The sequence below is a fragment of the Anopheles funestus genome, chromosome 3RL, assembly GCF_943734845.2.
Source record: "Anopheles funestus chromosome 3RL, idAnoFuneDA-416_04, whole genome shotgun sequence".
Lineage (NCBI taxonomy): Eukaryota > Metazoa > Arthropoda > Insecta > Diptera > Culicidae > Anopheles > Anopheles funestus.
Genome location: NC_064599.1, coordinates 34,336,105 through 34,361,240, shown reverse-complemented (window position 1 = coordinate 34,361,240; position 25,136 = coordinate 34,336,105). Strand labels below are relative to the sequence as shown.

The window sequence follows — 25,136 nt, the reverse complement described above, 5'->3', positions numbered from 1 at the left end:
TAGCGATTCCAATCCTGCGTACAGGGTTACGGCTGGGATGGAATTTTATCCCCCTTCTTATTGTGTACAACACTTGACTGCCCCTAATCTAAAACGATTTATCAGCGGAATCAGATTCACCCAACCCTAATTGCTGGCTTAGTAAAAATTTACTAAATCAACGAGAACGAATATCCACTTGCGATGTTTTTATTTTCCAGTAGCTGTATGCTTGCTTGCTTCTTGCCTGACAATCACAAATATTATCTGATCATTGAAAACCACTAAAAGTTCTTATAATGGAGAGAACTATAACTGTTTAGAAAGTTAATAAGTCAGCTTATGTCAGGTCATGTTGACAACATTGTTTTTAAATGCTCATTTTAATAGAAAAAGAACTTAAATTATCAAAATTTTCAAAGAAAGATTAAATTAAAGCGAACTAATTGAACAACCTATTCCAAGTACAAAGGGGCCGTGTGTCTGTGTTGTTTTGCACTTGAAAACCTACGCCCAAAGCTTAATATGGACACTCCCGATGGGTCCATCTTCACATTCTCAACCATCCGACAGCAACCGTTCTGTGTCTGTTTGGCGAAAGAAGGGAAGCAATCCGACACCACCATCTCGTTTGTTTTCGTAGCAGTAGTAATAGTTGTTGTTGCTGCTGTTGAGATGCTTTTCTCTAGGTCACGGACGTCACGGATCATACGGTGCCTCGAAGTGGTTGGCCGCCACGCACATTCCAAAAAGGGGAATTGGAGAAATACACGACCAACAAAAAAAAACAAACAAAAAAGAGCGCAACAGTGAGCCTCACTTTCCCGCATTGGTACCGGAGAGAGGCCATGTACGCGGCAAGACTGGCAATGCTAATGCGTGCGAGAGAAGCCGCAGGAGAAATGCTGCACGTTGAACAACTCTCGCGATCGCGATCTCGCGACCCACCCCGTACGCCTTTCCAAAGGTGCCACGGTGAAGGATCACTGCCGGGAGGGTGTTTTAATTTAGTGCGAGACTTCGAACCGTTCGGTCGTGTTGCGTGCGTGCTTTCTGAGTGCCACTTAAACGCACTTTGGTTCTGCCTTCTGTTAGTGTGGTAGTGCTTGTGGTTGTACACGACGAAAAAGGTTTAATAATATTAATTTTTTCCATGTGTTTAAGTAACAATCAAAAAGAAAGGAAACCTCCGTGCAGTGAACTGTTCTTGCACTACAATTCAGTGTTCGTTGTACGTGTGTATATTCCACCTCAAAAGCAAAGAACCACTCATCAAATCTTCACACCCGAACGGTTATGGCAAGCGTAATTGATGGTGCATTCGGATGTGCAACAACCTGCCCAGCGAGTGTTGCATTTCTAGCCATCTTTTTCTGTTTTATTTAGCTTCCCCGTGTTTTGCAATAACATTTAGTGTGCGTGTGTGTGTGTAAATGTGTGATTATTTGCGTGTGAGTGCTCTCCATCGCACGAAACGAAGTTCGATGTACGATCAGTCGATCATCAGTTTCGCTCGGTCTATGTTTCGACCTAGAATCATAGCAAAGTGTTTCTAATGGTGTTTCAATCATAAAGTAAAGAAATAGTGCATCCCATTACATTTTTGACCGGTGCATCCACCCACCGTGGGACCGTATGATGATCGTATGAGTTGTTGCGAAACGAAAAAAGAAACAAAACAACCCCCGTTTTTCATCCGCAAATACTGTTCTCCCTTCTTCGTTTCTTCTCATCGGTCACCAAAGTGTAGCAATGGAATGAGGTTAATCAAAGCAAAACTGTGCCAAATTGGAGCTTGAACTGTTTTTTTTTCTCTCTCTCTCTCTTCAATCTTTTCCTTTCCATTCATCCCGTTTTCTTACCGTTTGTTTTCCCGGATGGCAAAGTGAAGGTGTAAGCCACAGAAGAAAATTTATTATTAAGACACGTGCTTTCCTGTTTTTGGTTGGTACCCGGGTCAGACGAAATGGACCGGATGATGAATGAGGGACGCTGGGAAACGAAATGTGTCAATTGCCGTGTCGGGTTCGCTGCTTGCGTGATCATTAAGTACTAATGTACAAATTGTGAACGCAAAATTGACCCTTTCGGAGCATACACTAATGAACTTATAAAAGTTATACTTCTGAAAGTAAAAATTTAAAACTATTCATCATAAATCAGGATAAAATTATAATGATCGTGAAAACTCTTTTCCTTTTTTAATGGCCCCTCATAATATTATTTAATGTTAAAATTCATTATAATTTGCATGCTTTCAACTCTGTTTTCAACAACTGCAAATTAATATTTCTATCCACTCTCTCATTCACTCCATGCCGTCCCTTTCATTATTTGTTTGTTAATCAAATTTCATACCACAAATCGTTAACTAATAATATTACGCTTCAAACACTAGCGGTAACAAGCGTTTGCCGAGATTTAACACGGAGAAAGCACTGTACTGATTAGTCAAAAACCGTTCATTATCTTCTTCAACCGAGCCACATTAGTGTGTTGGCTAACAAACGTAAATATCATTTAATATGATTGCTTGTAAAGGAAGGGAAAAAAAGCACACACATCTACGTACACGAAGAAGAACAGAAAAAAAACCAGTGGTCAAACAGCCATCGCCGGCGCAACTACCATCCGATGGCTAAACCGATGCCCCGCCGGTTCGTGTCTTAATTTCCCGTTCAAATCTTGCGTTTCGAGTGCTTCCACCGGTGTTTGAAGCGGCCGTATTTTCTTTCACCTTTTCCACCCCTGTTTCGGTGCCGTGTGCCTGTCAGCAGCACGGTTCACCTTGCACTCTTGGGAAGGGTGTGTGTGCGCTAGCGCTACTGAACCCGATGGTTAGCATTTTTCAAGTTCATTGCACTTGCGCGTTTATTGCCATTGGGTTGGAGGGTTGTTGTTGTTTTTTTTATTTCGTGTGTGTGTTTTTCGTGTAGTTGCTTTGCCTTGCCCTGCTTGCGTGTGTGTGTCTGGTGCTGCTTCCATGTTGCCGCAAAGGAAAACAACAATCTTCCGTGGCAGTAACATCACACGGACGAACCATCGTTTCGGGAGAGTAATCAAGGGTGGATTTTCTTCTGCTTCCCTTCATGTATGCACTAGTGGCGCACGGTACGCACGCTTAGTGCTTGCAGTAATTCTCACGACAAATTGCCGCATTTCAAATGCTGCTGCATGTTTTACCAGTCGGTTTACTGTGCAGGAGATTAAATGAAAAGCCTCATTGAGGGCTAATATTCTGCATTGAACGATGATGAAATACTGGTTTAGTAGTAAGTGGGATACTTATTTCACTCATAATAGAGGAAAAAGGTTTGATGTTGATCATTAAATCGAACACATTTTTTTATGTATTATGTACCTATCAAGATAATCGCTTAAGGGAAAATATGCAGCTAGCATGTAAGAAAACTGTTTTTTATATATTTTGTTAAAACATAATGTCTGAAATGAATGCTTTGTAAAAATTAAAATCAATATGCTGATAAACAAGGATATTATAGTCCAAACAATCACTTTCTGTTCCATGTTTAAATGCGGATTTCTTTTTTTTTTAGAAAATCAGCAATCCCAGAAATTCTAGAAAATCTGGAAACTGCTTGACTTGGAGTCTAAATTAGATATTCTATAAACAATTTGTGTGTGCTTTGACGAAAGCTTTTTAATTTGAAGCAGAATTAAAACTATCTGTTAGTTTTCTTTCCTCGCCGTAAACGTTTGCCACTTTGTCGTAAATTGAAATTTCAAAATCCAGCTCCGCAAATGTTATATAAATTAATCTTCTTTTACAGTATGTTGATTTTTTTATATTAGTGTTGATGTTGAGTAGGCCAATATCTCTTTTTTCTATAGTGCTCGAAAGAACTCGTAGAAAAACTGACGCACTCTTGAATGTTTTTAATATCTGGTCATACTTCTTACTGAAAGTGATAATGACGAGAATTTTGAGCTTCCAAATAGAGGTTTGAATTGTCAAATATAAAAGCCAGTATAAAACAAACAAAAAATAAAAAATTTAAGATGAACAATGTATTGTGCCAATAATTTGTTATCCTTTTTTATAAAAGCGTTACAAAAACCTTTAAAGATGGTTGCATTAAGCAAAGAATTGAAGTATGTTGTAAGTGGGGAGTTCGGGATAAATTTCATATATTTATAATTGATTATATTTTTCCGTAGATTTGAGGAATTAACACGCTACGCTACTAGTTTGGACCCTTATTTATTCATTTATTAGAAGTCAGAAATGACGGATGACTAGAAACAAGAGAATAACTCTTCCAATTGTATTTAATGCGGATATATTTAATGCTGTCTACCTGAATACAGTAAAAATAATCAGACATGAACTAGCGAATTGTAATGGTGACTTGCGATACCTGACACAGCTGGTAAAATATAAAAAAATTAAATCAAAACCTGTAAAAAAAATCGTAGTATTGTAAAATAAGATTTTTAATAAAATATATCGGCTACTTTCTATTAGTTCGTAAAATCCACAAGACGAAACAATCGAAGAAAAGCCACAGAAAGCGTTTTCAAGGCAGGACAAACACAGAAAATGATTGAAGATGAAAATGGATAGCCTAAAAAGGTCGTATGATGATCGTAACTTCTTTTCATTTTGTATTCAAATATACAAATCTTAAGCAATTTAATTGCTGTTGCTATCAATCCTAAATCAAAATCCGTTTCACCCTTTACATCCCCAATGCACCCTGACCTGTATCGACACAGATACGTTTGCACCGGGCAAATCGAGACCAAACCAACCAGCGCGTAACCGACCCGCTCTAGAGGATGCAGGAAGATCCCTGGGTTAAAGTTTTGTTTGTTTTTCTTTCCCTCCTTTCTGCTTCTGTGTTTACTCGTTTCAAACAACGCTACTTGATCGTGAGCTTACACGTAACACGTGCTCACGTAAAGGAAGCGAAAAAGCGCACTTCTGCATATCAAGCACCAACACCCTATCCTATCTCGCGGCACCTTCGCAACTCCCCGATCAGAATTGAGCCAACGAAATTACCCAATCCGAATTGTGCCCGCTCATACCCGCTACAGTGCGAACCTACGGCCGTACGGTCTATGCAGCAGGAAGTTGAAAATGCTCGCAGATGGCGCACCTCACAGTCGTAAACATGCGCAACCACCGTCCGCAAGTGAGCGGCATTAGTTGGTGCATAATTTTCAATTCCATTCGGTCGCTTCATTTCGGCAGTTCCACAACTTCCTTACCGAGTGTCGGGTGCGGAACACGGAGCGCACGAAAAACCAGTGCAACAAACCGTTCGCGGAAGCAATGGTGTACACTTTGTGTAACGTGCTTCTGGCCCGTTCGCCCTGTTCGTGATAAGCATTGCCGAGTGCTTTGATATGATTGGAAGGTGGGTTGTCTTGAAAAATTGTCATCTGTACCTTGTGCAAATCGCAGCTTGGCGTGGCGAGTAATTTTCACTGCACGATCGTAAAAATACAAACCGCCCGTTAAAGTTTCACACGCACACCCAGCTTCGCTTTCCAATTGGTCCTGTTTTTTTTTTGTCGTTGTATTATTTGCACCATTCCAGCTTTTTTTAGGGACTGATTTCCTGTAAAATAAATCATCCAACTGAAACCGCAAAACACACAACCACTTTACTCCCGGGGTGTGTGTTTGTGTCAATTAGAAAGCCCAGGCAAATGTCAACACACATCACCAGAAGGGCAAGCGATGGACGAAGGAAAGGCTGTGGTTTTTTTTGCCTGTGTGTGTGTGTGTATATGGGGTAGGTTAGCATTTTTTTCGCTAGTTCTCTTGAGGGAAATTCAAGCTTGAACTCATTTGAAAACGCCAACCCACGAAGCTAACAAACAACCTGCTCCGGCTTGTACTCGGTGGAATCAAAACGCTGGACTTATGGCCGGAGATTGTGGTCGTAATCGGATGCGTGTGACAAATCACTGCCCGGCTGGAATCGAAAGTGTGACCATGCTTCCGTTGGTCTTTTTCACTTAGAAAGTGTACCGTGAGTGTCCCTTTAGTTGATCGGTATATCGATCGGCTTGCTAATTAGAAAAGATTAGATTTATGAACCAATTCAATCTTAGGCCCACTATCTACTGGAACTGGGTCTTGTGATATGAATGTGGATGATAAATATATTATTATGATGAATCATGCTTAATTACGATGAGTAGCGACAATGTCAAGCAAGCTGGATGGAATATAAACGGTTAAAATGTTTTAATGAATAGAATTCTAAAATAGAATTGGAACTGAAGTTTGAGAAAAGAAATAAAGTATTATTTGAGACTTTTTCGGTTTTCTGCCTTTAATTTTCCTTCCTAAGTTTCATAAGAAAACAATTGGTTTTCATCCCATCATAAGGTTTTGTTAACTTGCTGTACATAATTGTGCTAAAGAACTAAATTTCTTCTAACAGCTATCAGCCAAAAGGAGAACTAATATTTATTGTGAAACACTTCCGAGCATGAAACTAGTGAACAACAACGCGTGTGCTTTTCCTAACTATCGAAATTAGCTGGTGAAAAACAATTGACCAAAAATAGTACAGTGTCAGTGACAGCACCATCCCGAGCAATCATGCAATCACGCGTAAAGCTTACGCTAGTGGTAGTGGTCCTTTGGATAAACGTACTACTACTTCACTCCTGTGCACACGCATCAACCGACTCGGGTTTGCCCGATTTCGAGCTAGACGATGGTAAAGATGATGCGGACGATGAGTACTACTACGTGAACGATGGTAGCGATCAGCAGATGCAACCATCGCACAAAATCATCAGCTATGCTAAGCCGCCACCAACCGGGGACAGTACGGCACCCGCCGAGACGGTTGCAACCGAACCCTTTCTGATGGAGGACGACGATACCAGCTTCGAGGTGATGGACGATGTAGACTTTGTCGAGCAGGGCACCATGGACTTCCAGCGTAAGGCGGAGCGTATGAAGCGGATCATGCTGAAAGCGTTCGCCAACCGGGAGTTTCAGCGAAAGTTTGGTGAGGTGTTGCCACTGCTGAAGGTGATGTCGAAGACCCAAAAGTCTACGCTGGCAGCGCTGATTACGGCGCAGGTGAATTCGCGCGAAGGACACACACTATCGCTTGAGCAGGTTAGTAGTGATGTAATGACGTATTTATTAAGAGTGATACTTAAACAAGATCACCGTTTCACCAAGTATCAAATTTATTTATCAGTTTATTTGTTCGCATAACCTCGTACATTTGTTTTGAATGTGATGAAGATTTAATTAGTGCATATGCCCATTCTTGTCACAAGGTTTAATATACTCCATACTCCGTTCCATGCCGTTTCTGACCTTCTGACACAAGTTCTTTCACAAGGACTTTCGAATATCTAACTAAAGAACCTAACGAGAATGTCGAATCTAAAACATCAGTTTGTAAAATAATCATGAGTTACTGCAGCATGGAAGCCGGCTTCCTTTTGTATCAGTTTTCCTGAGCTGAACCGAATTATAGCCTCCAATAGTTTGATTAATAGTTAAAATTCGCTTAACGATAGTGAGTTCATGGTACAACTCATCATTGATTTCCCTTTTATAGCGGCTTCTCTATTGTCCTTCCATCCTATCCATCTATCATTTCATCCGTCTGAGGATCTCTCTCTCTCTCTCTCTCTCTCTCTCTCTCTCTCTCTCGAACAAGGCAAGGGGGGTTTTGTAACTTTGGAAAAACTCCATGTATCAGAGGCGTACGTGACTATTGGAACTATATAACCTCAACATCGGGGGCGGCCCGATGGTGCATGTGATAAACGGTGCCAGTCCACACGGCCGGACCGGGTTCAAATCCCATCCGGACCGTCCCCCCGTAGCAAGGACTGACTATCCGGCTACGTGATAAAAATAAGTCTAGTAAGCCAGAAATGGCCGGCGTGACCTGTAAGGTCGTTAAAAGCCAAGAAGAGAGAGAACCTCAACATTGATCGTCGGATCGAAGTAAAAACGGAATTAGCTCACTTTCTAGCGAATTCTACTCAACCACACATCAACATATGTATTTATCGAGACTTGCCATAAGCGATTCTTTCCTTGATGCACTGAGATCACAGTTGTCGTTAAGCTTCAAAAGACCTTGTTCTTATTTCGATCTTTGGCGTCCTCGTCGGAATATATACCGACACTTTCAGTGACACTGTTTTATCCTCTGGCAGTAGAATAATTATTCTTGCCAAGTTGCCGGTTACTGAAAAAATGAACATGATGAAACACAAGATAAAAGGCACTTTTCTGATTTGGCCAGCTATCCCATCTGAAACAGTGGGAATGTAAAATTTGAATATCCGTGATCATTTCTTAACCATTATCTTAAGAATTCGTCTGATAATTATGATGATGATAATTCACACCTCTTTCCCTAGCACTGGATTGAGAAAGGCGGAATTATCTTATTATTTCTTATTTGTATTTTGAATAGTCCACCGTATCATTCGCTCTTCCAACACGCACAAACTAATTCCACCGAGCAAAAACGAGACTCACTTCACCACAACGGTATTCTCTGGTATCCTTTATACGATGCTTCAAGAACCAATGAATGGAACTTTTGCACCTTATTTAAGTACACAGTTGCCTCTTGTTCCGCTAGTACCAACTCGCGGTTTGAGGGCCCTACCTTCCGAAGCTGATACTCGGTCCTGTCGTGTGGAACAGGCGCTTTTTAACACAGACACCATCCAACAGGTAGGGATGTGGTGGTAAGTTGTGAGTTGTATGTGAGAGAACAAAACATTCCCGGTGCGGTGCACTGGAAAGGTGAATATTTTCGTACTGCCATGAATCATTTCCACATATGAATCATTTGACGGTGTATTGCAAAGATTGCAATGTTGATAGCAGGGTCTTACATAGGATTACATAGGATGCAGTCAGCATTTCCGTTGCAGCTTATATTAATCAATCATTATCAAGACTAGCCACGAATCAGGTTACCCGCGTGGCTTGATGTTTCCAAATTTCCGTCCTCTTCCGTCTGGCACTTCACTCACAATTCCCCATTTCTCCATTTCTCATTGCTGGCAGCCAACTCCAGGAGGCATTTTCGTTTAGCAAGGTCAGATCAGTAGGCACACAACCGTCAAGCAGCACACTACAGCCGAACGGTGCCTAAATCATGGCCAAGTGTATATCCCTGTTGCTGCTAGTGATTGGAGCGTTAGTTGGTAGCAACGCACAAACTCCAACCTTGCTACGGGACACAATCTGGGGCGAGTTTCCCTCGGTAGTGTTGGTGAAAACTCCGCGCGAAAATCAATTCTGTCTCGGCACGGTTCTAAACGGAAATCACGTTCTTACGTCCGCCTTTTGTGTGCTCACCTATGACCGTATGCGGGTATTTCCCGCCCGGCTGGTGCGTGTGATCGGAGGTGATATAAATGTGGCCCCAGTTGCATACACTCGACAGTCCCGTACCGCGCAACATATTTTTGTGCACGAAAACTACCGTCCTCATACGTTCGAAAATAATATTGCTGTAATACGTGTAAGTAGACGGGCAGGATGAGTTCCCCAGGAAGTGTACCGACCTGTTGCCTAATGTTTTGTTTATTGTTGTGACAATATGTACTTCTGCAGCTTGCCGAAGCTTTCCATCTGCCGAGCAATGCGATCGAGCAGGCACACATCAGAATGCGGATCGTGCCGGACACACATCCGTGCGATGTGGTCACTTGGTATAGGGGGACCGGGGGCGATGTCAACCCTAGCCAAGAGATGCCAAGGCAGCAAGCATTCAATGTGAACATCCGAAACAGGGATGCGTGTGCAGCCGAACGGCGCGCCGAGCTTACCATACAGGAAAGCACCATCTGTACGTACACGACGACCACGATGAATGTCGTACAGGGTGATCCGATGTTCTGTAACGGCGAGCTAACGGCGATTCAGTCGTTCACGTTTCTGCCTCCGGGACAGCAGCAACAGATTCAGCCAAACTTGATCTCCACCCAGGTTCGGTTCTACATTCATTGGATAAACACTCAACTCAACCGCACGCTACCGATGCCGGAAGGATGGAATCCGGTGGAGTTTTAAAGCAGGGGACATACATTACATGAAGTACGGTTGTCGATAAGGTTACAATCGAATAAAATAATTATTTCAGCCTAATGTAGATCAGCACATAGGAACCACACATCGTATTTGCAGTCTTCCACACACATACTGGAAAGATCTTATTTTGGGCCAGCTATTGATTTTTTTTTGTGCTATGCGTTGTCTAATACCTGATAAAAACAGTATTAGAACAGTTTTATCGTGATTTTTTTTATCGGAAAGTTACTGCGTGTACGTTACAATCCTGCACCAAAGTTGCTGCTTTTCAGCGAGTCTACTATCATGGTGTGCATCGAAATGTAGTGGCCAGCAATGTTATCAGTTAATGTGAAAGAATTAACGAATGAAATATTCACGTTAGCTTCCATGGCAAGCTAACGATAATTGTTTCTGCTTTTTGGTTTGAACACCATATTGCCTGCTACATTCGCTTCAGTAAGCAAGTAAGCGTCAGTCAGTGTTAACGCCATGGCAAAGGTTGTGCTCACGCTAGTTCTGCTGTTTGGCACCGTTTTTGGGTGTTGGGCTCAAATGGAAAACTTTGTACGCCCTGTAGAAATGGGTGAATATTCGTCGGTCGTATTTGTGAGCACTCCACGGGATCAACAGTGTATTGGTATAGTGATCAATGCGAACCATGTCCTAACGTCCGGTACATGCGTTATGACGAACCAGGCAGCTAGTATATATCCGCCCCGTTTGGTACAAGTTATTGGTGGCAACCTGTTACCCTACAACCCAGGACCGACTCGACAGATCCGAACTGCGCAGCACATTTTTGTACATGAAAACTTTCGTGTTCGTCCAAATGATAACAACATTGCCATTATTCGCGTAAGTAACGCCACACAGCATTAGCGTGAAGCGTGTAAAATTACAATCATGCGATATTGAATGTGTTGGAAATTTATTTTCCAGCTTGCTGCACCTTTCCATTTGCCGAGCAATGCCATCGAGGAGGCCCACATCCGAATGCGGATCGTACCGGAAGGTTATCAATGTGATGTAGTAAGAGTGGCTGAAACAGGGACTAGATTATTACTAGCGTATAATGTCTTCATACGTAATCGTAACCTCTGTGATAGTTGTTGTTTCCAGCTAATACGAAACGAAGAGAATTTATGCGTCGAAACTATAACAGACGACAACATCGGCCTTGTGCAGGGCGATGCAATGTTCTGTGACGGCGAGTTAACAGCAATAGCAGCCACGTCAGTTTCTCAAGGTCAAACTCGACGTTTTCACTTTTCACAAATTCGATTCTACACACACTGGATACAACAACAGTTAACTCGTACCCACCCAATGCCGGTGGGATGGAATCCAAACGAATTCTAAATTAGATTTTCCAACGTTGTTGATATTGGCCGTACAATGTGTGTGTGCGCGTGTGTTGGTGTGAACACAGCAAGCAACCGTTTGAATAAAAAGAAAACTACTAACAATTTATTAATTCTTCAACGTTTGGCATCTAAAAGCGAAAATACGTGAATATGAATAAATTTTATCCTGCAAAACTGCAAAATGTTGTAGAGTCTTAGTAATTAACCTTGGGAACATAAACATGAGCCAAATGAGGAATGATATATACGGATATATGGGATATTGAGATGATGAATAGCAAAGCGAATGCTTGCAAGAATGCAAGAACCACAAAACGATATTCTTTGAACAGACAGAGAAACACTAAATGATGCTAAATTTCCACTAAAGGACATAAGATTCTTTGCTTAAAAGAACACTCCATTGGTTGTATTAGACGAAACATTTTATTGCCATTTCGATCTTAAGTTTCGCAATGATTCACTTCCTTCTTACAATGGTTGCGGCGGTGTCCAGCCGGGCGGTGGGTTATCCGTACGCGTAAACTGTGTTTCGATCCACTGCGTGTACTGTCGCACATCCATATACACGGCCGGTTGATTAGCAACACCACAGCCCAAACCGAATGCCAGCACACCGGTCAATCGGCCGTTGCAGTACAATCCTCCGCCCATATTGCCGCGACAGACCGAGTTCTGGCCCGCGGCCAACTGACCCGCACAGATCATCATCGGCTGCACCCGGTTGTTGTGTACGTTGGCCGCATTACAGGAAGCCGTCGCAAGAATCGGTTGCGTGACGACGAACTGGCCCGTACGCACCACGGCTGTGTCCTGGTTTTGGGCGGCACCCCAACCCGCAAACTGACACTGAGTGTTGTCCGCTAGGATGCGCGCATTGAACAGTGCCGGTTCGATCGTGTTGTGAAACTCGGGATAAGGTACGTCCACCCGCAACACTGCCAGATTGTTACCGTCCGTCAATCGGTTGTAGTTCGGATGCACGTAGCTCCGGATAACGTTGCGTACTTCGCGCCTTGGCGATACCGGCACGATGTTAATATCACCGGCAATCACACGCAACCAGAATGGGTTGATCATGACGAAGGTGGTCGGATTCATGACACAGCTGGCGGCGGTGAGTACATGCTGCCGGTTTACCACCGTACCCATACAGTTCTGGACGATGTACGGCGTCTCGATGATTACCGCCGACGGGTACTGGCCCAACAGCGTCTGAGTGCCTCCGGTAATGCGTGGACTCGCATCGGGAAGCGATTGGGTGCTGCCGCACAACACTGCCAGCAAGGCGACAACTGCTACAAACTTCTGCATTTCGTTCGCTCACTCTAGAGTCCCGCAACCTGCAAATGCTGGACGTTAACTGACTGGCTGATGGTACCACCAACGCTTAAGGAACGTACCGGACCAACGGTGACAGTGCTATCGATCGCCGATTGTGTTGAGGAATGAGTCGTACTCTTACCTTTTTTTAATCTTATCAATCGTCTCGGGTCTTACCATTAGTCTCCCGTAAGATCCCGCCTCTGTTCTGGGTGCGTTCATCACCTTCAGTCGGAACACTGTGATACTGTGATAACTCGGATGTATTAACGTGCTCTCCACACCAGTATATTGCAAGTGTCCGTTCGCAACACATCGCACCATGAGAAGTATCGTTTTAACCGTGTTGGCTTTCGGTAGGTTTTTTGCTTTGTGTTTACCCAATACAAATTGGAATCAACTGGAATTTTCTCTTCCAAGCCTTAATCTTCGCCAACGCTAGTGCGCATCAGTATGCGCTTGCCGAGGAGGAGGAAGGCTACGAACCGTTCCAGCCCTTCATCTCTGGCGGTACCAATGCCGTGAATGGACAGTTTCCCTCGATTGTGGCCGTTGGTTTACCGGCACCGCCCAACAATGCGTTCTGTGGTGGCGTTATATTGAACGAAAACCATGTCCTCACGGCGGCACGCTGCGTTCTAACGCCCCAGCACACACTGATCTTCGCGAACCAGCTGAACATCCTGTCCGGCATGTTGCAGCTTAACTTCGGTGCACCACGCATCGGTATCGCTGCCGTCTATGTCCATCCGCAGTACAATCCGTTCACGTTCGAGAACAACATAGCGGTGCTGCGTACGAGCTCGAACTTCTTCGTCCCGATAGTGCCCGTACCAAACCTGGACTTTGCGCTCTTCTACGAGGAGATACCGTTCGATGGCCAGGCATGCCAGGTTGTGGGCTGGAACAATGGAACGGCAACTCCAGTGCAGCAGTTCATCAATGCACCCATCCTGAACCGTGACACATGTAACGGGCTGGCCGTACATTTGGGCAATATCCGAGAGTCGATGGTATGTGCTGGTGCAACAAATGCTGGTCCGGGCGTTTGTGCCAGCAATATCGGTACGGGATTGTTCTGCGATGGGCGGCTTGCCGGTATCCTATCGACGGGGCTGGGCTGCGGTCAGGCCAATAATCCCGGTGTGTATGCGCAGATTCGGTTCTATCTTCCCTGGATACGGGAGCAGTTCTCGCGGCAAGATATTCCACTCGGTGGTACATCGCCCATTCCGGTGATGTGAAGAGGGTGATCGTTTGGAAGTGGTGTGCAATAAAGTGAACAGAGGAAACCAAGGAGAAAACTTAACCTTTTTATGCCTTTTCGATCATTTTGCAATATCTGATGACAAGTAAAGGTGATACCAACACCAAATAATAGATCTTTGAGATTCGAAGGGTTTTCAGACATTTGGATAAACACGTTTTCTGTGATATTTGGGATGCTTTGGAGAAGATATATTAGGAGATCTCCAATTTTTAACTTTATTTATCCAGAACTTAGACCTTTACAAGTTTAGCTTACAAAGGGTCATGCCCGAATGGCATTCAGTTTGGGAGTCAGATTAAAGTATCTTCAATTTTCCACCCAATCATCAAGACGCTCCAAATCAAAACATACAGTAGCAGATCTTCAGCTTAATATCTTTTATTGATTCTTCAAACATGTCCGAAACCAGCACCTCACAGCACTGCTGGTGTCCATCCAGGCGTCAATCCCTGCGTCTGGTTAAACTGCCGCTCGATCCAATCGTTGTAGAAACGAACCTGCGTAAATACCGGCGGATTGTTGGCAGCGCCACAGTTGATACCGTACGACAGCGTACCAACGAGCGCCCGTTCACAGTACAATCCCGTACCGGCATTACCATTGCACGGTGCCGCATTGTTCGATGCAGCCGTGTTGCCAGCACAAAGGTGACCTTCCAGCATGCGACCGGCATGCATGGTCGCTTGGTTGCAGATGTCACGATCATTTACCGTCATCGGCAGGAACCGTTGCAGTACGTTAACGGGCGCGTTGACCGCATTCGTCGAGGCACCCCATCCAGCAAACTGACAGGTGGTACCGTTCGGTACAATGCGACGCGTCCGGTTTGCCAGATTGATCGTGTTCGAGGGTAAATCGAACGGACGATCCAAACGCAACACGGCCACATCGTGTTCCAGCGTCCGAATGTTGAACTGCGGATGCGCGAAGATGTGCGACACCTTGCGCGTCTGTCGGCGGGCACCGACCGGAGAGAGCGCTATGTCACCCGCATGTACCGTGATCCAGTACGGATCGATCAGTCGCTGGTTCGCATTGAACACACACTGTGCCGCCGTCAGAACGTGCTGACGATCTACAACCGAGCCACCGCAGTGCAGATTAAACGTGGTGTTTATCGAGACGGCGGACGGGAATTGACCCCAGGGTGCATTGGTACCTCCGATCAAACGCGGTACACGATCCTCATCTGCCGACTCGACGCTATCCGCCCGAAGTTGCGGAATGGCTGAAAGTACATAACAGATGCCACATTACAATCTGTAATCGAGACATGTTTGGTCACGAAAGAAACTTACCGATCGCCAAACAAACTAGAAAAATTGTCCACTGCATTGCTTCCGAACGCTAGATCGATACTAAGCGCGCGTACTGAAATCGTTGCCCTTCAATCATGATGCTTGTAAATGAGTGCCGCCTTATCACTCCATTCCACCGGATGATAAACTAAAACGTCTCACGTTGATTATGTGCGCATCAGAAACAGAGGGAAGTGGATTACATGTTATCGTAAATCTCCTTCCGTCTGCACATCATCAAAAGCAAGCAGATTTTGATAAGAGCAAAACATGGTTACGAAATTCATACCTGACGCTTTTAATCGCCAGGCAAAAATGCACTGATTTTTATGAAGTTGCAACACCTCTCCCAATTCAATTGATTAGATAGCTATGGGGAGTAGCCAGGAGCCGTCGCTTATCGAAACGGTTCCGATAAGGATAACAAACCTCACCGAAGCTGGCAATTGCAGCTTCCTCCCTTACGCAATCTCGCGAAGAATTTGGAGTGGGTTACTTATGGTGCAGGAAATTACATGTCAAACACTAATCAACCCTAAAAACACCGACATTCAATGAATCATGTGTGATTATGCATTGATTATTGATTTATTGAATTGATTGTTAACCAGCCGACATTTGATAAATTATTGATAATTTTGCTGTGCTGCTGGTTAACATCATCAAAGAGATTACACTTGTTAGGTACCGATTATCAAATTCTACACTTCGACCACCTTCTATACCTACCTTCTATTTTGTTTTTTACTTACTACTAACAATATAGTCATAATTCTCCCAATACTTTTTAAGCTAACATAAGTATGATAATAATTTAGCAAATAATATTCTTGCTGAGTGTTTTAAAAACTATTACATTCTCTTGTCAAATTTCACAAATCGGAAAAAAATATTTAAACCTACTTTAAGCCAATTCATTTACAATTTTCTATAACTTCCAGAACAGCTGTTTTGAGCACATCAACATATTTTTTTGTATTGTGTTGGCTATCTCCAAATTCAAAATAATTCTAGTCAATATCAAGTTCTTCTAATATAAGTCAGATTTACGCATTGCTGAAATGACTATAAAGGTTTCATTTAATTTCTTCAGCAAATAGATCATTTTTGACTATTTATTTACTCAAAACATAAAACAAAATTTCATGAGACATAAAGAAAACAGATGTTCATATAATGAAACATAGAATTCCAATTTATATGTCAAAATTTTATGATATTTGGCTACATTTATTTCATTTGGGGGCGGTCCGGTGGTGCATGTGATAAACGGCGCCGGTCCACACGGCAGGACCGGGTTCAAATCCCATTCGGACCGTCCCCCTGTAGCAAGGACTGACTATCCGGCTACATGGTAAAAATAAGTCTAGTAAGCCAGAAATGGCCGGCGTGACCTGTAAGGTCGTTAAAGCCAAGAAGAGAGAGAGAGAGATTTATTTCATTTGTATTTTGGAGTTTTGAGGTTTACACAGTCAGTTATTGATGCATCATACTTCGTACTACTGGAACATGGTACATACTATTTGAACAAGGTTTGGGGACCTAATCCTAGAGCCGCAGTTATATCTGCACCATACACAAACAAAGGTTTTCCTGAAGAAGAAAACATTAAAGGGGTGCTTATCAATCAATTCCAACTACTGTAACTTTCAACCACCAAACCATTATTTCCGTATACTAAGACAATATTTGGTGTGCTTCCAGAAATAACACTTATAAATGTACCGCCCTATCAGTTTATCCCACCAATCATAAAGATACATTTCATTGATAATGTACATGTCTGAAGAAGGAGGTAGATTATATTTTACCTCCGCGTCGTCTGCAAAGTGCGGATAGGAATCGATAATGAATGTGATAAAAAATAGATAATGTGTTCAGAATTAATTCCTGTATTTTAAAGGAGAATTGAAATTAACACTTTTTAAATGAAATTCGTGTGGAATTTTTTAATTCTAACATGGAGATAAGTTCGTCTTTCACTTCTTCAACGATGAGCTGGAGAAAGCCATAGATGAAATTCGAGCGATTTACCAACATAGATCGTACGTATACTGTTAACATAAACATCTTTAGTCAACGGCACTCTAATGTACCAGAGTTTTAGGAAAAGATCACTGAGGAGATTAACAAGATACCTCTAGATAACTGAGGCCATTCAAGAATTGAGACTTCTCAGTCCAACGAGTGTCAACCATTCAAGAATTAAGAGCCCTTCCAATATTAGATAAAGCCCATAGCTCAACGTAACTGTAAACATGATATTGTTTACTATAAATACGATGACTTGAGCCGAACTCTTCTATTCTAAGCGATCGAATGGTCAAAAAAGCGTACGAAGCTCACATTCCCAAAATCAACCTTTTAAAGAATTGCCAAAATTAGACATTCATCGGCCACCCGCAAAATTCGTTTAAAAGACTAATTTGTTATTCCACCGACAAACCAAAATCCCGAAACCGAACCGAACAGGGCTAACAAAAAGGAACACAAACGCGCATCATTAATGTTGTGCCCAGCCTCTCGTATCGCGTGGTTTCAACGTAGCCCCAAGTTTATCCTCGTGCCGTACACTAAATATCCATCCCTTCAACCAAGAAGAAAAAAACTACCAAATTGATGAAGTCAATAATGCGATAAACGGAACAGGGTGGAGAAGGTGGAGATGAAATAGCTCTGCAGCAGTTTGCGAATTAATGAATAGTAACCAAAAAAAATTATCCCAACTCCACCTGCCAACGGTAAACGGCACGTACGGGGTTTTTTTTCTGCTGGACGTATGGAATTCCATCTGCCACACGCAAAAGAACCGGAGCTGTGGAATCTTCTTTCCCTCCCAAAAACGCAGGGTGGTATTTTTCGGGTCCGATTGGCCCAGTGCACATATCGGGTGAATTCCGTTCATTGGCAACAATTGCACATATACGGTGTAGCCTACATTCTTACGGCATTAGAACATCGGGCGTCTTACGGGATGAGTGTAGCAAAAAATTGGGTCAAAACGATTATACCGAATTACTGTTTTATCATTCGATCTTCTCTCTTCTCTCTCTTTTGCAGGTCAAATCAATGTTCGGTAACCGGCCGGAATTGATTCTACCGCTCGTCTACGACATTGCGAACATGATCCGTACCGTGGCCAAAAAGGAAAGTCTGCTGCACGAACAGCAACGTGAGCGGTTAGAGGAGGCCGATAAGGCGCTGGTCGAGGACGAAGGTGTCCTTTCCAATCATTTGCTACGAAGAAGCTTTAGCATTCGCTCCGAACCGCACGGCTTTCGCATGAACGATTCACCGGCAATTGCTTCCGATCTGAAGGATGGTCGATTGATGGTGGACGAACAGGATGATGCTAATGTTCGCACTATCTCAACGGATAGTAGCAATGAAGAGGCAGCACGATCGGCCCGGAACGAACCACTCCCGTTCTTCGAGAAGCTCGTACAAGCATTGCCACGCTTCAACGTGCAACAGACACACGACAAACCGGACGATCGGATGACATACCACGAGCGAAAGCTTAACATGACCGCATTCAACGCCACCGGCACACAGCGGGATCAGCTAGCGATGGCTTCCGATGGTCCGATCCCAGTCACCCTGCCCAAAGTTTCTCCCAAAAAGTCGTCTGGGTCAGCAGCGGGGGGTATGAATGCGATCACCTTCACACCGACCACTACCACCACCGCCTCCGCCGTCACCGAGCGTAGACTAACGCTTGAGGAGATCGAAGATCTTGCCTTTGGCGGGCTTAATGGAACGGAAGTCGATGCGTACGGTACGGCGTCCGGTGTGACCACGACCGGTAACGGAACGTCCACCAGCGGGAGCCCAGTTGCGGAGAAGCTCATCGGTGGCCGTCAGCGACCTCAGGGACTCCATACGCTACAACCTAGCGAAAAGTGTGAATACTTCTCCGGCGGTGTTTGTATCCGGGTCGCCAACTATCCCACGTAAGTGTTGTGAGCTTCACACTGTTACTGAGCCTGTTAGTACTTCGCCGCGTAACCACCTGCTCGCTTTCCATTTTCCACTCTCGATGGGAGGACAGCCACGAGTAGAAACTCGATCACACGATCTTCGAGATCTTTACCCTCCCTCCATCTTTTGCGAGGGTGAAGAAGTTGTAAAACAATCTAATAATAGGAGAAAGTCTTAATAGGCGTGGCGGAGCATCATCTTCCCTTGCGATTCGTACAACAGACCGAAGCTTGTTCGGAGGTGTCGATTGTTGGCTTTGGTTTCGCATCCACACACCGTCAACTCCCCCATATCCCCGGCGAAGCAGCTGTTTAGTGTGGTACCAATGTTCTGAGATGGAACGTGACGAGCATTCGCATATTAACGGTTTGATCGACCGGAAACGTGAAGCTCTACAACATTACCGCGGCCATGCATAACCGAACCGAAAACCACGATCGATCAGCTACCTCCAATTCATGGCCATCGCTAAAGGATCAATCAGTGTGTTTGCACCATGTTTTGTTTTTTTTCTTCACTTTTTGCACTCACGAAGTGCGTTTCGTTGCGCAAAAACAGCTGCACCATACCGGCCTTATCATACGGCAGGTAACGCGCAGTACGAATATACGATAATTTTCGCTCCTAGTCATCGTTTTCTTGATGACAGGTCATTTCTAAACCCTCCAAACAGGAAAGTTGCAGGTTTTGCTAGTTAACGTTTGTTAAACTTTCTCCATCAATTTCTCGACCAACTTCCTGTCTAATGTCTTTTCCAGCACGAACGAACGGTTTGGGCCTTCGGGTCCGGTAAACTAATTCCGTCTCAGCTTCCGTTCCGGGGCAGATCGAAAAAAAACACGCAAATTAGTTCGACCCATCCACAACTCCCAACAACACATCATCTAGCTTAGATTAAAAACAGTGAATCAGGAAGATCAATTAGTATGATAGATGAGTAACGAGCGCGTCAGGGGAACAGCAGATTGCACTGCATTTTATTACATAAGATGATCTTAGTGATGCGCCGCTACAGGCAGCTTTTAATACAATGGGCGATGCGTTGGAATTTTACCCATTTCAATACATGAACGTCATGCGGCTTTTGTGCGTGTTTTTCCACAGACGTATTTTCAACAAATTGCAACGTACGTGAGTGAATCATTTATCAATGCACTAATACGCCTGTCCAAAGTGTGTTGAATCAAATCCGTGAGTGGGAATATTTAAAAACGAATAAGTTACTCGTGAAGGAAGTGAGTGATAGTTGAAATTTTATTGGAGTTTTTACATACCTTAGAAACATTGAACTATTGATTTAAATCTTGGATTGTTGAATTGATCTGCCACTACGAGAGAGAGTTTAATTTTCGTAAAAATTTGTTTTGAAGCTTTAAGGAATTGATTAAACGTGTTGTTAAAAAAATGGAATTTGATAATTTCCCTTTTTCAAGATTTTCTATAAGATTAAATTAAATTTAGACGAAGATCATGAGCAAAGTGATCTCATGTTGATTGAAGAAATATGACGAAATAGTGGAGAAGTCTTAGGATTTTTCTTATGTGGAAGTATCTGTCGAGGTCAGTCGAAGCAACTAGCCAATTCCTAGAAGTAGCACCAAAAGGTTCGAATGAAAATTATAATTTCGACGATGTTTTATCAAAGATCGTTATTACTTCCAATGACTCTCAGATGCCGCTTACAGAACGTTTTAGCCAAACGCATAGTTAACATGGAGTGACAATTCATCATCAAGCTCACGAAAAACCTGAGTCCAGATACTACCATTTTTGTTTTGAGTGGCCTTTGCTAAATCATTCGGCAAGTCTCGAACCGATAGGTTGTCGATGTATTATGCTAGATCACTTATTAGGATCGCTAGATAGGATTCAAGCAATTAATTTTTTTGAACTATCTTTTATTATCACTCAATATTTTATTGCACACGTTGTGTTTACATAATAATCTGGATGGAAAATGTATCGAAACTTAAATTCGTTTCTTCTAAAACCGTTAATTACTCACTCGCACTTTTTGCGTAATGAATTCAAAAGTACGTCATGTATCGTGTGTTTTTGTCTTCTATCACAACTGGGATCATTGTTTGTTATCATAATCATGACAGCATTAAAATCTGATAAAAAAACCCCTCACCATATCACACTGCCGCCTTATACTGCAGCTCGTAACAAAGAGGAAAAGAATGCGATAAAAAAAATCAACTGTGAGCTAATGCTTCCTTAAACTCATCATACGTGACAACTTGATAAACCGCCACCAACAAAAGCTACCACACACCCGCTCTGGCACGAAAAACAAAATTCCAACTTCCGTCCACTTTCACGCAACGTACCAACAAAGACGCAACCCTGCGCAACGTGGTGCACGATCGCGCACGCATAATAATGTTAGCTCGATCAATCGCAATCAGGCGTGTGCGGCAATCACGTGAACGATGCGGAATTAAATGCGTATCCGAATGGGTAGCAAGATTGCTCGGACTGTTGTAAATTAAACATTAGAAAATGCCTCCCGCCCCAAAACGGACCACGGCTACAGATATATTTTAAACAACTTTTTTTTTCCACCAGCCAGCGAGGTGCCCGAGGTGATAATGTAGCATAACATGTTTAACATCTTTGTTTGGCGGTACCGTGTGTTAAAACAAATAGATCAAAAACCGAACAACTCGATAAGTGCCGTGGTATGTTCGAATGGTGCTATTGGATGCACACGGTACAGAATAACTAACGAAGCGATTGCTGTAAATGCGCGCCTAAAAACCCGTTGCAAAAGCTTCCCGCGAATGCTGTTCGAGTGAGATGCTTTCCATTTGTTTTACTGCATCGTTGTACGGGGTGCAGTTTTAATTTCTATAGTTGCAGGGTTTTACCTGCCGCTATAAAATAACTCTCACTTCCTGCTGCTGTAACTAAACGGCTAAAACGGGGCTGCATTTGAATTGACGACAAATGAAGTTCGAATGACAGCTGTCAATAATTAAGTAGCCATTGTTTCGCTTTTCGCCGAAATGGTGATATGTTTTGAATGATCATGATCTTCGGCAATAAAACAAATATCATTTTTTGTTTTGTGAAATGGAAAATAAGGAAAACATAAAATTCGACAATGCTTTCCAAACTTTCACCGGATGGTCATTCATGTTGGTTGTGGTTTTTCGTGCTAGTTTCGTTGCCGTTGCTTAGTGCCATCACAGGGCACCATTCGCTAATCGTCTAATCTTCCCTTCCTAAAATGCCCCATTTGCAGTTCCGAGATTATGTACAGTATTACACGCCACCGACATGCCATCGGTGCCCTGCTGGCCGAGTACATTGACAAGGCGAACGCCCAGGACCGAACCGTCTACGAGCCGGACGAGATTGCGCAGGGTATCAACACCAAGCTCAGGTAAGGGGAAAAGGTGCCAACTTTCGACATCGATCCGAAGGCACCTCGTTGGTGGCTTTCACGTTCGCACCACGCACCACTAGAAAGTGTTGCACTTTTTGGTGTTGCAGGTGGATGTCGAAGCGCCGAAATGCAAAATACCTTCGACCGCCACACAGTACACATGGTAATTTATAATTTCATTTCTGTTATTGACATGCCAAATGACAATGAATGCACGGGTGCAGAAAGCGAGAGGATGACCCATCCAAGTCCGGTGGCAGCATGTGCCCCAGCATCATCCGGTACGCCCGTCCACAGAAGGCACGTTCGGCGACCGGTGAGTGGAAGTACATCGTCAACACGGGCGAACACACGCAGACGCTACGATTGGAAAAGTGCAGGTAAGTGGATTGACGATCGCACAGCATCACGAGTTCCCGCACAACGTTACGATTGACTCTCGCTTTCTCAAAACCACTTTTTTTTGTAGCACACCGCAAGACTCGTGTACCTATCTGACGGACAATTTCCGGTCGCGTTGCGTGCAGATCTACAATTACCATCGGCTGCTGAGCTGGGACGCTGCGCGGGGACTGCATGTGGACATCTTTAAGGTACCGACCTGTTGCTCCTGTCACATCGATGGGTATCGGGAAACGTTTCCACCGCTAACAAGCTACAATGATTTCAAGTCGAAGATCCACGAAGATCCGAGCGAATCGGCATCGACACTGATCCGCAACACGCACCACTACTCGACGCTCCAGTTCGATCAGGTCGATGAGGACGAGTCGGATGATAACATTGCGTACCAGTTCTCGAACGGATTCCAGCGCGTCAAACCACCAAAGTACGAGGGTGGACCGTTGCATCTTCCGGCGGTACCACCACCTCCACCACCACCACCAGCCGGACCGGGTAAGACCAGGTTCGATCGGCCACCGAAACATCCGGGCATCTCGAAACCGAAACATCCGCACTTTATCGCACCACCAACGCTCGACACGTATCTGAGCCCACCGCCAAACGATCTTGCGTACGGGATCCCCTTCAAACGAGGACCTCACTATACCACGGAGAATGCTTTAAAACGGGCAGGAAACGTTGGTGGACCTAACAGGAGACCGTTGCGCAAGACTTCCAATGTGCAGCATGGTGATCAAAGCATCGCCGAAACGGACTCCCGGCTCAATCAGGTGGCCGTGCTGCCACCGTCCAAGTTGGACCAATTGCCCCAAACGCAGGCACAAAACATCATCGAGAAGCATCGGCGGCGACAGCATACTACCCCACAGCCACCACTAACTACGCTCCAGCAGCAACAGCAGACGCCCATCATCTTTCGCATATCACAACCGGCAACATCTTCGAATGTCATCAACCCTACGGTACCACTCTCCACTATGCCACAGACACCAGCGCAACCTAGCACGGTCAGCACTAGCACGACCACGGTCACATCGACGAATGGACACCAGCGTATCAACTACAACTACCATCCAATAATCGATTTCTTCGAGGAGGAGGAAGTACCGGACGTTACGCAGGAACAGATCGACCGGATCGGGCTGAACAGTCACACGTCGCTCAACAGCTGGAAGCCCTTAATTACCGGTAGACCACGGTTTCACTGAAACACCATCAAAACTCGCGTTTCGAATGAACCAGAGAATACTCACTCGATTTCACGCACGAACCCTAGAGATCTAGCTAATTTATAACTAAAAACCTACCGGCTAAGTGTTAAGTGTTAAGCAGCGTATTCATTAAGCAAATTCTCCACCAAGTAGTTCCAGACACGATGCGACATCAACGTTTCGCCCTTCGACAACTAACACGGAATAATAATGACTTGCCAAGTGGATCGTAATAGAAGCGATACAGAAATAGTGTTATCTCAAACACGTGTAAATGCTGTGCGATGAAGTACTGCAGCTTTTTTGAGTAGAAGTACCCGGACAGAAGATGGCGATGCGTTACTTTATCCTAACATGACAGAAATAAAAGTATCGCTGTGATTATTAACCGTTGTTTCATTATTGAATTGAATTCTGAAAGAAATGAGATAATGAGATGATAAGTATTCTACAGTGCACAACGCCGAATGACAGAATTTACAACACAATTTGTGGATAATTATTTGATCCTGTGTTTCATACTAACACCGCACGGCTTATTCCTTTACTAAAAACCATTTGAATTTCGTTTGGATCGTTTTGAGTAGCTCTTGCTCACATGAACAGACTGTACGATTAACGGCCGTTTTGAATTTCTCATTTTGAGCCACAACGCCTACTGAGCGTCAAACAAACTGAGCGTGCGATGTTTCAGGGTTGCAGCGTATGTGTCGATGTTTTTTTTTAAATTTGAATTGTATCGTTATTTTATATTGTGATTTCTTAACACGTTGTGTGCCATGTCTATCATTTTTGATAGACAGTAAAGTTTCCTGGGGGGCCATGTCTATCATTTTTGATAGACAGTAGTCGTC

At 43.8% G+C, this 25,136-nt stretch overlaps 7 protein-coding genes across 9 annotated transcripts in view; 4 read left to right on the top strand and 3 right to left on the bottom strand.

Annotated features, from left to right (window-relative positions):
* Nucleotides 1–25,136, bottom strand: part of LOC125771689 (synaptic vesicle membrane protein VAT-1 homolog-like) — a 443,804-nt gene that overhangs the window by 303,527 nt on the left and 115,141 nt on the right. The gene's annotated exons all lie outside the window — the stretch shown is intronic.
* On the top strand, nt 951–24,670 carry LOC125771678 (neurotrophin 1). The gene is made up of 6 exons (XM_049442573.1): nt 951–1,109; nt 6,402–7,093; nt 18,352–19,244; nt 22,523–22,663; nt 22,891–23,046; nt 23,136–24,670. Exons 2-6 carry the CDS (start codon nt 6,563–6,565, stop codon nt 24,277–24,279), a joined length of 2,865 nt encoding a protein of 954 aa, XP_049298530.1. The 5' UTR covers nt 951–1,109; nt 6,402–6,562; the 3' UTR covers nt 24,280–24,670.
* Nucleotides 9,045–10,171, top strand: LOC125771710 (coagulation factor X-like). The gene is made up of 2 exons (XM_049442648.1): nt 9,045–9,485; nt 9,578–10,171. Exons 1-2 carry the CDS (start codon nt 9,117–9,119, stop codon nt 10,034–10,036), a joined length of 828 nt encoding a protein of 275 aa, XP_049298605.1. The 5' UTR covers nt 9,045–9,116; the 3' UTR covers nt 10,037–10,171.
* Nucleotides 10,324–11,770, top strand: LOC125771711 (uncharacterized). Its single transcript, XM_049442649.1, has 2 exons — nt 10,324–10,891; nt 10,976–11,770. The coding sequence occupies exons 1-2, from the start codon at nt 10,526–10,528 to the stop codon at nt 11,393–11,395; spliced, it is 786 nt and encodes a 261-aa protein (XP_049298606.1). The 5' UTR covers nt 10,324–10,525; the 3' UTR covers nt 11,396–11,770.
* Nucleotides 11,808–12,780, bottom strand: LOC125771709 (trypsin-like). The gene has a single exon (XM_049442647.1). The coding sequence runs from the start codon at nt 12,712–12,714 to the stop codon at nt 11,872–11,874; it is 843 nt and encodes a 280-aa protein (XP_049298604.1). The 5' UTR covers nt 12,715–12,780; the 3' UTR covers nt 11,808–11,871.
* Nucleotides 12,971–14,048, top strand: LOC125771707 (trypsin-like). Its single transcript, XM_049442645.1, has 2 exons — nt 12,971–13,079; nt 13,144–14,048. The coding sequence occupies exons 1-2, from the start codon at nt 13,046–13,048 to the stop codon at nt 13,965–13,967; spliced, it is 858 nt and encodes a 285-aa protein (XP_049298602.1). The 5' UTR covers nt 12,971–13,045; the 3' UTR covers nt 13,968–14,048.
* Nucleotides 14,327–15,394, bottom strand: LOC125771708 (transmembrane protease serine 11D-like). Its single transcript, XM_049442646.1, has 2 exons — nt 15,292–15,394; nt 14,327–15,221 (listed from the first exon to the last, which is right to left on the bottom strand). Exons 1-2 carry the CDS (start codon nt 15,326–15,328, stop codon nt 14,407–14,409), a joined length of 852 nt encoding a protein of 283 aa, XP_049298603.1. The 5' UTR covers nt 15,329–15,394; the 3' UTR covers nt 14,327–14,406.